Source organism: Melospiza melodia, chromosome 4, assembly GCF_035770615.1.
Source record: "Melospiza melodia melodia isolate bMelMel2 chromosome 4, bMelMel2.pri, whole genome shotgun sequence".
In the NCBI taxonomy this organism is placed as follows: Eukaryota; Metazoa; Chordata; class Aves; order Passeriformes; family Passerellidae; genus Melospiza; species Melospiza melodia.
Window position 1 is genome coordinate 7,900,287 of NC_086197.1, and position 14,208 is coordinate 7,914,494.

Consider the following 14,208-nt stretch of genomic DNA (forward strand, 5'->3'; position numbering starts at 1 on the left):
GGAAGGTTGTCAAACAGTGCTATATTGATTTATTACATAATTTTAGCTATTCCTTATGCAAAAGTGATTTCTTTCAATTAAACTACTCCTCTTGTTCTGATGGAAACTCAAATAAATCCAATAAAAAACACTGCAAAGAAGTATAACAGTAAAGCTAAACTTCAGCTTAAACTAAGAATCACTATATTTCAATTATTCAAAGCAGCACAAGAAAGCAGATAAATGGGAAAAGAATGAATCAAATGATTTATCAGTAACTCAGAAAAGTTATTTAGCTAGCTTAAAAAAGCTTCACTAGATTTAAAATGTAGTATTATCTATGAATGATTTTGTGGCAGAAACTCTAATAGGTGTGTGGGCAGACACATTCTCTTCAACTAATACTGTGGATTTTTATCCCAATGAACACTAAATTCAGGGCTTTTTTTTAAACCACAAGTGAAGGATGGTGGAATTATAATATCCAGGCTATATATTCTCAGCTGCAAGGGCTCAGCTCAAATATTCTCAGCTGCAAGCCTACCACAAATATGATTTATGAGCAACTATCACCATCAGTGTGCTCACCACATGCCCATTTACACTGAACTCTGAACCCAGTAACTTAAGGGGAAGAAAGAAGACACAGGCATCCTGCTAATATAGTACACAACCACAGACTTGGCACCAAGGATGTCTGGAAGTTGTGTTCAGTGCTCAGTAAGGAAACTGCTAGTGCAATCTTCTTCCACTATCTTTAACAAAGGTTTTATGAGTCCTCAATGTATAGCCAGAGAAAGAGATTTAACCACGTAAAATGCCATGTCAGGATGCTCAAAACAGGCTATATCCAGTACAAAATGAAAAGGAATGTTACATACATTAAATGCACTTAAATCCTGTTTATGAATAAATTTTTCTTATCTATTTTGAATGGGTGATGACCATTCCTACAACAAACCAATCCAAATCACTTATTGAGTATTCTGGGAAGTATTAAAGAAAGTTGGTTTCTAGCAGGAACCGCATCACCACATTAATGTGCAGGGAACATACTCTAAACATACCTTTAAATAACGTTCAATGTTACTCATCAAAATGTCAATTTCTTCCTTTGACCACATCCCTTGCTTCCACTTATGGCCTGAAAATAGAAATGACAACTAATTACTGAAGTAAAGGCCAAAAACCAGCAAGAACAGAAGTATCTGAAAACATAACCCATGCTGCAATTTACAAGGAAAAGAATAATTTTAGGTATTAAAATATAACTAGCATTAATTTTAAACAGATGTTATTTCATAACTGACAGTAACATTCAACTAATATTTAAATAATGTGAGTCAGACCCCTCTTCAAAAACATCCCATTTTTAAAAACAGAATATGAACTCCTCTATGAGCTGTCAAGTCACATTTTCAGCCTTTCTCTTCAGGTGCAACTAGAAAATTTCTGCCTTTAAACTGACAGCTGAAATTTCCATGCATTCAAAATCATTCCAGAAGCTGGAACTTAAAATACAACGCAGAAGATTACCTGAGGAATTGGCAGCAAGGTGGGATTCTCTTGCATGCCTTAACTCTGCTCAACATGAGAGTACTGCCACCTACTGTGAGTGCTTTTCATAGAGGTAAAGGCTCCTTTAAGTCTCTTTTTGACAAGCTGGCCCCCATCTCTTTCCTTCTTTTTGCATTGGGAGTAATGCTCAGGGGTCACAGCCAACATAAAACCTTGTGGTAGGTCTTTTACTGCCCCAAATGAAAGTGGTAAGCCAATAGAAACAATGTTTCTTTCTCTGTCCGTGCCTCTAGTAACCACAATGCCAGCTAAGCTTTAAAAGCAAATCCAACCAACTTTATTCAGAGAGAAAAATTCAAACCTGAAGTCTATCAATAAAACATTAAAATATTCCTACTTTAGATTATCCTTTTTTCCCCTTATGGTCATACAATGCTTTTAACTGAGCTTCTGCTGGTGTGACCCAGTTTACATATTGGTGTGTGCTGGCTATCTGCCCACCTCTGCTCAGAAAAATCAGGGTACTTCCTTCTCAGCCTGCTAATTACCAGAGCTGAGAGACAGAGCACACCAAAGAGAGCGTCTACTCAAATCCAATTATAATGAAAAGTACAGGCATTATTACTAATTCCATTGGAACTGGTGAGAGAGTACTCTTGCCCTGTGTCCCATAGCTCCAATCTCTTCTTCCACAGTTACAGAGACAGAAAAATAAGGTATTCCAGTAACTGTGATTCACACAGCTCCAAGCCTCTGAACTGACTTAATGGGACACTGCTACTCCTTACCTTTAATACCAAACTATTTTAGGAAAGGACAGATATTCTGCACTTCACCTGTTTGCATATTCATAGTCAAGATGATCATAACCTGCCCACAGGTCTGGGAAAAAGCATTATTAGGTGGAAACTGCTATAAAGTGATGAGCTCAGGCAACACATGCCAAACTCTGAGCTACTGTACAAGAAGACACACACTGAAATTCCCCCACTGCTATCTCTGTGACAAACCACAGAGCTTACAAGAAAAGCTCAGCCAGTAGAGATTCTCAAATATTTTTCTTGGCACATTTTACTAGAAATACCTTCCTCAAGTTATTAATCTCTTAACTGGAGTCACCAGATTGAGTGCCCTCCTTTGACTGGCTGACAAGGTTTCTAACAAAAAGAGGGGGTTGCTTTGAACCGACTGAAAAAAAAAATTTTCCTCTAGAAAAAGTAGACGTCAAAGTAAGAAAAACAACAGAGGGGCTGAGGAAACCAGAGAGACGTCTTCATTAGACACTAAGTTTTTTCTCTAGGTTTAGAAAGCCACTTCCCCTGTGGGCAGGAAAGAAAAAAAAAGACAAAATCTCTTGAGTTCAGCAACTGCTACAGGATTGCACAGATATTTTGGAAAGGGAGGAATGCCCAGTGGAGTGGAAGTTTTAGGAGTAGTAGAGATTATTTCATGAGGTCCTGGTCTGCAGAAGCCCTCTTCTTCTGAAGCAACTCCATTAACCTGAGCATGGATTGGTTTCTTTCTTGGTGTCCCCCAGTTCTGCTGCAGCTCCCCACCCCCGACAAGGCAAACACAACTCTCTGCCCCATCTGGGCTGACACACAGCACCCACAGCCCTTCTCTACTGTGGCCATCACTGTCACCACTGCAGGCAAGGCCCATCTCCAAAAAGCCAGACCAGAGACTACTTTATGCAACTTGCAAAATGTTCTGAGATATTTGGAATAGTTTACCTTCCTACAGCATGGGAGAACTGCATTTGAAATACCCTACCTTTATTGGTTAGAGAATCCTTATCCTCTTTGGTTGTGAACCAGGCTTGACTAACAGCTGATACTTCTTCATTGCCCATTGGGGAGATTTCATCCAACTGCTCATTCTGAAGAATCTTGAAAAGACCAATATGAAATTATACAGTCAGATATTCAGTTGTTTATATCACTTTGCAATTAACATGGAGACACACTTTGAAGGAAAATGAAATCAGCACACCTCATCACCTTGCTGACTGTTCAAAAGTGTCACATCTTAGATATGGCACTGGAACTATCACCTTTCTTAAAACACCTGAGTAAGATTTAGCATTTAATATACAGATGTTGTGAGAATTAATTAAGTAACATTATTTATCTTGTTTAATGTACAGTAAGTAAGAAGAGTCTCTTCTGTGGTGGAAATAGGCCTATATCCAGCATCTCCAATCTAGAACTTTTAGACATGCTACACCCACAAAGAAAACTGCATCTAACTGTTAGGACTGGTGACAAGACAAAGACTATTTGAGCATGTTATAAAGTTTAATTTACAATCAAAGAATGACAGAAATAACAGATAAACTTGTCTTCTATGCAGATCACATCAGAGTACATAACTACCAGTGGAGTGTCACCTCTATTACTCTTTGCAGTATTGCTCCTTGGGCAGTAACTTCAGACTGTGCTTTTACACACCAGCATTTTACAAACAAGATCCCTGATCACAAACATTCGTATCAAAGAGTCTTATTCATTTAGTAAACACTTCTGATACTTGTTTCCCTTTTCATATCAATTTAAATAAAAGCATACATCAAATAGGTAAATTGAAGTTTTACTGTACCTGAATCTGGGTAACAGTTCCTTCATTAATCTCATCTTCAGCTACCTCAGCGGTAGCAGTCATGGTCACCTCAAAGCTCTGGTCATTTTCTGCAACTTTACAATGGGTAAGTTAGTTGCATACTTAACTCCTGAAGCACTTTTTTACACATCCTACAAATATTATAAATTGCTAACTTTGAAGTGAAAATTTTGAAGAGTTTTATTTGGTATTTATTTGTTAACACAGTAAATTCTTAGATGATTATCAACTGATTATCACCTAAAATGATTATCAGCTGTGTCTCTTCATAAAATTTAAATATGGATTTAGAAACCTTCAGTTTTATGCTTGACTACAACTATGGCCTAATGTGAAACATAAACAAAATGTGCTTGATGCAAGAAATTTGAAACTGTATTAATATTTTTTTCCAGCCCTACCTCCAGGAATTTCCAATTATTAAAGGAAAACATTCAAATCTTTTGGCTGCATGTGTTTTCCCCAGTCCTCCTTCAACTTCAACATGATAATGCCTTTAGTTCAAAGGGATTTCCATCTAGTTCCACCACATAAACAGGCACTCCAGGTACTGCAAATTAGTATTTTAACTATATCTAGTTTTGCCTCCCTTTGGGAGATTATATTAAACTTTCTAATATTCAATCAACTTCCAGAAGACTAATTCAGTACTCATCCTATATTTTTTACATCAATCTCTTTTACACACCTCAATAGTACAAAACACTGAAATACTAACTGTACTGTCTGATCATTAAAAAAACCCCAAATTTCTTTGTAGGAGAGCATCCAGTTGCTAATTTACTTATCCTTCATTTTATTCAATGCACCTGTAGGTCTCTAAACTACTTTAACACAGGCTTATTTTGCCAGAACTAACTGCTGCAAAACTATCCAAGGCTGAAAAAAATATAATACTCAAATATATTAATAAAATTTGGAAGAAAAACACCCCATGCAAAATATTCAACTGTGATTCAAGAGTCCATTTTTAATCTTTAATAAAAGAACTTACTTGGAACTGCAACAACAGAAATGCATGGAGTAGAATCATCAAGGCTTTGATCATCCTCTGATAAGCAAAGCCTCTTGTGTGGAGGTTCAGAGCTGTCTTCAGAGTCTACTTCATCAGCTTCTAACAACAAAAACACACCCAGGTTACTTCCTGTAAGCTAAGGAGCCTTGGACAGAGTTCTCCTAAAAAGCTGGCCAAAGCAAACAGTAGAAACAAATGTGACAAGCTGGTTCAGTGCTTTGCTGCTGCCCAGGAACCTGCTCTAAGTTATGGGCAACAGCAGTCCCCATGCTTTCTTCAACATGCATTTTCTTTGACAATTCCATCCACAGTCTGTCAAATATTAATCAGTCCACAAAAATTTGGGTATGTGCTTGGTTCTAAGAATCTGTTTCAACTGAAATAAATCAGCAGCTGTATCTTTGTTGGGCACACACAGACAGTTTTGGGATTTATACCTAATTCGACACTTTATCATTCTTTAAACTAAAGCAGAACAATTCTTGTACAGTAAGCTGCACCTGAGTAGCTCAAAGAATTTGTGGGTAAGGATGTATGGTGGTGAGATCAATCAAAACAAAGAAGAAAAAAAAATACTATGTAAAACAATTCTATACCATTTTGAGGGCAATGAAGAATTAGGTTCCCTTCAGTATCCTGAGTCAAAGTCACAGAGTTCACGGTTTCTACTGTCACTGTGTCAGACTCTTCTTCAACTGTGCTCATACTCAAACCTGAAAGAGCAACACACAGGTTTTACCTTTCTGCAGCTGGACTCCACCTGGACCACAGTGCTGCTTCCATCCCCCACGCAGCCAGCACAAAATCCCACAGGGAATGAGCCTGCTCTTTCACAGGACAAAGCCACAATTTCACACATTCACCTACCTTTACTTTCCTGCCCATAAATATTGCACAGGGTAAAACCAGATAGCTTTAAAGTAACTTTCCCAGTTAAAAATAGTACCTAAACTCCTTATTAGGAGGATTTGCAGTCTACTGATTTCTTTTTTTTCAAATACAAACCTAGGCTATTACTTTTTCAGCATTTCTAAATACTTCACATCTGAAGATTTTTGTCCAGTATTTGTTCCACTGTTAATTTAATAATTCTGCTATTACAGAACTGAAAGCTAGTCAGGACTGACAAATATTTTTCTAGTGTCTTATTAGTCACAGCTGCCCTATTTACAGACTGCCAACTTGCAAAGTTTTATTCTCCTTCCATGCATATAACTAAATGTGAAACTTGCATTTTTTTTCTTCAGCATTTAAACAATAAGAGCTGCAGAAAAAATTGTTTGCAAGCAATCACCAGTACAAAAAGCAACTGAGAGAATAAGTAATCCAGGATAAGCCATATACATTGAAGTCACAGAATTAGGGCAATATAAAGTGTCTTGGATAACTTCATTTCCACTATAAAAGTACTGCAATGAAACACAAAGTTTCTAAGAAATTCTATGTAAACCACCACCAGTAATTCTGAAATACAACAAAAACTCCACAATAAAAGTTTTATCCAAATACAGAGATGCAACTTTTGCTGCTGCAGAAGCTAAATGAAATCACATTTAAAATATCCAGAAGCTTTACAAAGATGTCATCAGTTTTAAGCCTGCTTTTGTTGACTTTGGCAGAGATTTGTAAAAAGAAAATATAATCTATTTCTCCTTTAACTGCTCAGTGCTTTTTCTGTGTTTACTCATATGCCAACAAACACAAAAAATTACTTTTAACTTTTATTTTGAAGCCGAAATGTTGTTAAAAATATCTGGCTATAGCTTTAGAGAAAAGAAATCACAAATACATTACACATTTTCCATGTACTATGCAGGGATAGCTATATATCCACATGTAAGTGGAATTTACAACCTGGATTTCAAATTCTCAGTATAATGTTAACATTACTGCATCAGCAGGAGATTATTTAATTTTTAATCAGAAAACATGTTCTTCAGTATTGAAGATCCCCAAGAGAAGTGTTATCCTAGAAAGAAAAAACTACTGCCAGTCCTTCTAAAAAACTTCTCACCTCTGGAGCTCGTTGAAGATTTGGCACATGGTTAAGCACACACAGTGACTGATTCCTCAAATGAAGTGATATTACCCTTCTGAACACGTAAAAAATTTCAGATACCACTGACATTTTAAATCAGAGGGTTCTCAAACTTACTTTCACATCTACCATCCACAGTTCCTTGCCACATGCAAGTGTAGGAGGGAGTAACTTCCTTGGGATTCATCTGCTGCTGAGTTTTACAGCCTGTGCTCTATCCTTCCCTAGAAGCTGCTGTTTGCTGGTTGTAATACTGATTTTAGGAGCCCAAAGAGGCATCCTTAATGCTAAAACATGAAGGAAGACATCCAAAGTGTTACAGCTAAATTAGCAGACTGTAACTTTTTCAACCCAGTTTTAAGTTATTAGTTTAGATTTTAGAGAATGAACAAACTGGGCCAAAACAAACAGATTCTCTTTTTCATGTTCATATGTATTTTCTCAGGAAGTTTTACTACAGGGACTGCTGTAGTAAAAATCCCTGAAATTACTGGAAATGAGGTGGAGGATTCTTCCTTAATTTATGTCAACTAGTTGTCACAACATTTATTTTTCTACAGTCAGTTGAAAGCATCCATTTTTCACCATTTTAGAGGCCTGATAGACATGAGATTTATAAGACACATTACAACAGTCTATTACTTCACCTACAGCTGTTGCAGAACAGAATTGCAGAATGTGGAAATGAGATTTATAAGACACATTACAAGCAGTGGAAATTATAGCACCATCCACAGCAGAAGACAGAGCAGACCATTCCTTCTTTTTTATTTGAAGACTGATGAAAATTGAGTACAGGCACAGCAAAGCTGTGTCATTCTTTCAGTAGTTACTCAGGACTTGATGAAAATCAATCTGTATATTTAGAGGATCTGGATACCAAATAAAAAACACGGGGTAATTAATCCCTTTACATTGCCTGCCTTGCTGGTTTGCAAGTTAGGAGGGAACAGGACACAGCATAAAAGGGATCCATCCATCCAAATATGGCATTCCAGGGATGGGGAGGAAGCTCCACCCAGGATCAGGAGCTGCTACCCTGGCACTTCCATGCAGAGCTGTAACAGGATTTAGCAGACAGTGGCTGGGGCAGCACATCTGAGAGCATCACTGACTCCTCTGATCAAATCACACATGTGCAGCTCTCAGCTCCAGCTCCCCAAACTGCAGAGCAATTTGTGACAGCAACACTGGGCACTGCACTTTGTTCAAGGACCTGTGACTTCCCAAGAATTGGGAATTCCTGGATGGAGGATGGGTTCATAACTCCTCAATTTCCCAAAAATGGTTTATGCCACCTGCAAGTGCAGGCCCTCAAAAAAAAAAAATAATGATGCTCTGTGTAAGATACTCATGATTTAGTGTATCCTAAGTTTTCTGAGTAAAGGTAATAACCTTGACCAAGCCTTGATAAAAACTTAAAAAGAGCCACAATCTTGGTTCCCATCAACTTTAACGCATATTGGACCACAATTGAACACTGTGTAGAAAGAACATGAGGAATGAAGCCAAAGTCAAATGGATATTTTGGACACTATTTTTTATTCATTAGATCATACAAATACAAGAAAACTGAAAGTAAAACCAACCAAGCAGGTTCTTCCAAGCTACATTTACCCCAGGACAGGGGCACCAACCCATTAATACATGAATGAGTGACCAAAATCAGGAATAACTGTGGTGGTTCTTTTGACTGAATAGGTAACAACCCCCAGATGTCACAAACCTCACTGTTTCACACTTAAATAATGCTGTAGCTACCAGGTACTCTGAAGATGCATCAGAAATGACACATCCACAGGAAGCTCAGTGCCAAAGCCCAGGGCTGCTGCCTGACCCAACACCCTCGGATGCCTTCTCCTGATCCAGGCTGCAGGACACCCTCAGTCCATCCCAGCACAGAGGCTGGAGCTGTGGTGAGCAATGCCAGACCACAGCAGAGGCTCTGGGATGTGCCACGTGAATCCTGCTCATTACACACACCTGCACATCCACACATCTGCTCCTGCAAAAGCCAAATGCAAAGTAAATGACAGCCATGGTTTATTAATTAGTGAGAATTAGGACCTGAGTAGTCTCATCACCTCCAAAATATCACCTCCTTTTCACAAGTTCGCTAGGTGTGCTTTTGAAAATGCAAACGAGTTTTATTTTAAACAAAAAGCTTCCTTGAATTTTAAATTAACAACCCAAGGTTTTTCTTTAATCCTTGATTCACACACATTCTTTACAGAGGTGTCAATCCATCATTAATATTTCATTTACTGAAGGAGGGTGTTACCTTTTGGGGAAGAGAACAGTGTTGGATAGACATGCACCATAAGTGTGGGTGCCATAATCCATAATGAAATAGCACCTTAGAAATCAATGTAAATTCTCAAAGCATTTTTTGCCTTGTTGGATTTCTGTGTGTATTTACTAAATTTGACACTTTTTAGAGCAGTATTACAATTTCAAACAGGTTTCAACATGCAGCCAAAGAAATGGGAAAATACTCTGTCTACAAGACTCATTTAATAGAGATTTCCAATATAAGTTTTCCACTAAAGCCACATAATAGAGCTGTTCTTATTTATCTGGGAAGCATGCAGCAGAATTATGGCAGAAAAAAACCCCTACAAAGCTGATTTTACACCAGACTGAAAAAAAGTAGTAATATCCTAATACAAAATTCCTTTAATTCTAAATAACCCTCATCAGACAGATGGACTCAATTATTCTGTGGGCTGTAAAAATTAAGCATTTCTAAGAAATAGTAGTTTTACTCTTGCAGACAGAATTCTGTCATTGCCTCTAGTTATTAGCTGAATGTTATGTCTAGTCTTTAGTAGACTGTTGTAAATCTTAAAATTTCTATAGTAAGTTGAATTAAAGGCTGTGTTCTCTGAAATGGGCAATAAGTATGTTTCACTAAGTCCTCTAAAAAGCAAGAATTGAAGATTATTAAGGAAGTTTTCCAGTTTCTGTGGCATTTAACTGGAACAATTCCATGGAACACACTGAGATTTGTTCAAGAGTGACACTAAGGAAACAAAGTCACTACAGGACCTCATATTTTAGGATGCCTGAATGTTTAGTGCATTCCAGACCAAGTCAGTACTTCCAGGACATTATCAGGAGCTTTCATTATTAAACTAGTGCCAGGGCTGTTTACTAAAATTCAACAAAACTCCCCCCTCAACCTTACTCCAGACCAAATGGGTCCTGCTCAAACTTACAATTCCACCAGGCAGAAATTTTCTCAAACAGCTGCCAACAATGGATACAAAAAGGAACCAAACTGAGCAGAAACCAATCACAAGGACACAAGGACCTGAGTCTGGGGCATACAAAGATTTATTAATCTGTATCAGCATGAGATTACAGTCCTGTAGATACAGTTGCATCCCACTCATCAGTGGTGTTTAGGGAAGTGGGCCATCACTGAAACAGAATATATGGGAGACACAATGGGACAAAGTGTCCTCATTTGCATTGATCCAAATTTGGCAGAACTCCATGCGTTTTAGCCTGTCCATTGAAAGTTTAATAAAAAGCACTGAGCATGCTTTAAATGTCATACAGGGGAAAAAACAACACAAAACAAAATAAAACCTATGTCCTAGCTCTTTCAAAAGAAATAACACAGAAAGTTTCAAGTTTTCTTTTTCAGGAATTTGCTCTTGAGCACAAGGTTATAGCTATGGACAGAAATCTTCCTATGTACTAAAATTCTTTTCCCTTCATGTAAATCCAGTTCCATGCTAAGCATTTCAGTAACTTCTTCACCTTTATAAACAATGGGTAGAATTTCAGTATTCAAGAAAAATAAGAAAAATTATCCTAACTGTAAGACTGATAAGCAAAGAGAAGTCTTTCTTGCTTTCTGATGGACAGATAAGCACAGAAATTATGCTCAAAAAAAAGGAGAACATGCAAAACATAGTAGAGAGATCTTTGTCTCTTATACGGCCACTTTTTATAATTTTGTGTGGTTAAGACAAAAATCAGTATTTCTGAGCAGTCCCCTTAAGGAGTTATAATTAATGCTCAATCTTTTCAGTAAGTCATAAAACATCACGAAGTTGTTTATTATTATAATCACGTGAAATGATGTAAATGAAAACCAGACCGAGATGTGTCCATCTCAATGCAAAACCCGCATCTCCTGGTTTTGCAAAGGAATTCTAACTATGCTGTCAAGAGGCCAACCTACATCTGTAGCCAGAGTAGTGCTGGCAACCAAAAAGCATTTTCTAGATTACTTCAACTAACAATGGCCAGGTGGGGCTGAACAGTGCAACTCTTTGTGAATGGATACATACAAATACTACAGCCAGCTGAAAGAGTAGCTGGCGCAAGTGTAATACACTTCACCATGCCCAAGGGCACAATCAATAATAAAGAGACCTAAAAAAAAAGAAAAAAAGAAGAAAAGAAAAAGTGTGTGTGTGGGGAAATAAGCTTTTCCAATCGGAATCCTTTACTTTGGCAGAACAGAGCGTGGCTCTAGTGCACAAAATCCTGGTACCGCCCTAAGATGAAACCCCAGATCTTGGCAGAGTCGAACACTTCAGACTCCACTTGCCCTAAGCAACCTCAAATCACAACTCTCAATGGAGGAAAAAAACCAAAAAAACAAACAAAAAAAAGAGCTTATGAAACAAAACAGATAAAACCCACAAGCTCAGGGTACCCCAAGCGCAGACCCAGAGGGAGGAAATGGAGAAATTCAAATCCGATCGTGCAGGTGGGCCTCTTATTAGAGACATCCAGGTATGGGGGAGGGAGTTAAAACCACAAAAAACCAACAACAATTAAAAAATAATAAAGCATAATAAACAGAACAAACGCGCTGGTGGCCTCCTCCCCTTGCCCTGCCCTCCCAAGGGAGCCGGGTTCGGTAATTTCCAGGGCCGGTCCGTCCGTCCGCTTCCCAATTTCGCTGCGCGCAGCTCCCCGGGCAGGCGGGAGCCGCGGCCCAGCGCCGGCCCAGGGCTCTCCTAGGGCAGCAGCCGGCGGGAGGCAGCGGCCCTGCCCCTGCCCCGGCACTGCCCCCGGGGCGGCGGCTCCGGGCCCGCCTCAGCCCCGCTGCCCCGCGGCCGCCAGCGCCGCCATTTGGCCCCGGGCGGCCGCCGCCATTTTCCCGTGCCCTCGGCGGGCGGCGGCGCTGGACGGCCCCGCCGCGGGCTCCGCTGCCCGCCCGGCCCTGCCCGCCCGCACGGCAGCCCGGGCCGAGCGCGCCGAGCCGCGGGGCCGCACACGGCCGCTCCCCGCCCCGTCCCCTCCCCTCCGCCCGCGGCCGCCGCCGCTGCCCGGAGCTCCCGGCCCTGCGATCCCGCAGGGCCCCGCGCACTTACTTCCTGTTTTGGGTCCGGGCACTTGAGAAACCAGGATGGAGACTCCCAAGTACCAGGATGGAGGCGCCGGGCGGCGGCGGGCGGCGAGCGGGGGAGGCGGAGGCGGCGGCGGGGAGAGGCGCTGCGAGCCCGCCGGAAGGGCCCGCGTCCGCCCGCCCGGCGCTTCCGCCCGCCCGCCCGGCGCCACAAAGCGCACGGAGCCGGCCCGCAGCGCCGGCGGCGCCACAAAGCGCACGGAGCCTTCCCCGCCTCGCTGAGGGCCCGGGCATGGAGCCCCTGAACATCCACACGGGATGCATGGGGTTGGGAATGGCCTCTGAGAGCATCGGGCCCGACCTACAGCCCAATGCCACCCTGGCAACCAGAGCATAGCACGCAGTACCACATCCAGACCTTCCTTAGACACCTCCAGCGATGGTGACTGTGAAAAACACCAATCGCTTGTTTTTAAAATTTTAAAAGTTTAATAGTAATAAAATGGTTATAAAAATAGCAATATAACTATAGTAATAAAAATTTTGGACAGTTTGAATTAGGACAATATGAGACAATAGAAACAAAGAGTTATGGACGTCTGGGTACATTTTTCTGGGCAACATAAGCCTGAAAAAGGACACCCATTAAGAGAGGATTAACCCTTAAAAACAATAACCTGTTGCATATTCATACATCTCATACATGATGCATAAATTCCATTCAAACACAGGATTCTGTCTGGTCAGTGTCAGCCTCTTCCTCTTAATCCTAACAGCGTTGTTCTGCCTGAGCAAGGTGGAAGAAGTTGGTTTCTTCTGATAAGAGAGCAATAAATTATTTTTCACTGAAAGATTTACGTGTCCTGTGGCTGCTATCTCGCTGAGAGTCCTTTCTACAAAAAAGTATCTTACATAGCATAGTTTCTATTTTAACATTTTGTTATAACCTAAAACTATATTTAACACACTACTTAAGAGAATTAATACAGCATTACGTTCTAGCACAACACATATAATACTTATTTTAATATTTGTGAAAAGCCAATCATACAACAGGCATTTCTCACAGTGAGTCCACCACTTCCCTGGGCAACCCATTCCAATGTTAAATCAGTGGATGCCAATCAATATCTAATTAATGGCCACATATATGATGAGGGCTCTGGAGCATGTCTCATATAAGGAGAGACTCTGTGAAGTGGGCTTTTTAATCCTCTCTTCCAGGAGAGGACTGGAAGGGAACCTCAATGTGTATAAATATCTCGAAGGTGGGTGCCAAGAGGATGGTGCCAGACATTTTTTGGTGATGCCCAGCAGCAGGATGAAGAGCAGAGGCCATAAACTAAAACACAGAAACTTTCATCTCAACATGAGGAACTAGTTCTTTACATAGAGTGGGGTAGAGCAGTGGAACAGGCTGCCTGGGGAAGTGGAGGAATCTTCTCTGGAGGCATTCCAAACCCACCTGGATTCCTGTGGAAGCTGCTCTGGGTGACCCTGCCTTGGCAGGAGGGGTTGGACTGGGTGGTCTCCAGAAATCCCTTTGAATCTTGCGGCGAGGGTGTATCTGGCCTGGGATGGTCAGTGTCCAACGCAAACTGAAGGTTTTCATTTGTTTGCAGCAGTTCATTAAAGGTCTTCAATTTTAGTTGGCCCGATTCCAATTCAATGGGTATGTAAATGCATGAGAAACCACACCCTGCCAACTCCCTGATCCTCGATCTT

General features: G+C 40.6%; 1 protein-coding gene across 5 annotated transcripts in view; it reads right to left on the bottom strand.

Moving 5' to 3' along the window:
* DMTF1 (cyclin D binding myb like transcription factor 1) overlaps positions 1-12,615 on the bottom strand; it is a 28,860-nt gene extending 16,245 nt beyond the window's left edge. For all 5 annotated transcript variants that reach the window (XR_010027489.1, XR_010027488.1, XM_063153771.1 and 2 more), the window contains exons 1-6: positions 12,509-12,615; positions 5,728-5,844; positions 5,111-5,230; positions 4,096-4,190; positions 3,271-3,385; positions 1,047-1,123 (exon numbers count right to left, since the gene is read on the bottom strand). Coding sequence is in view for 3 of the 5 variants with exons in the window: in XM_063153771.1 (XP_063009841.1) it covers positions 1,047-1,123; positions 3,271-3,385; positions 4,096-4,190; positions 5,111-5,230; positions 5,728-5,836 (516 nt within the window). In the remaining 2 variants the exon portion in view is untranslated. The remainder of the gene's footprint in view (positions 1-1,046; positions 1,124-3,270; positions 3,386-4,095; positions 4,191-5,110; positions 5,231-5,727; positions 5,845-12,508) is intronic.
* Between the last annotated feature and the right edge of the window lie 1,593 nt (positions 12,616-14,208).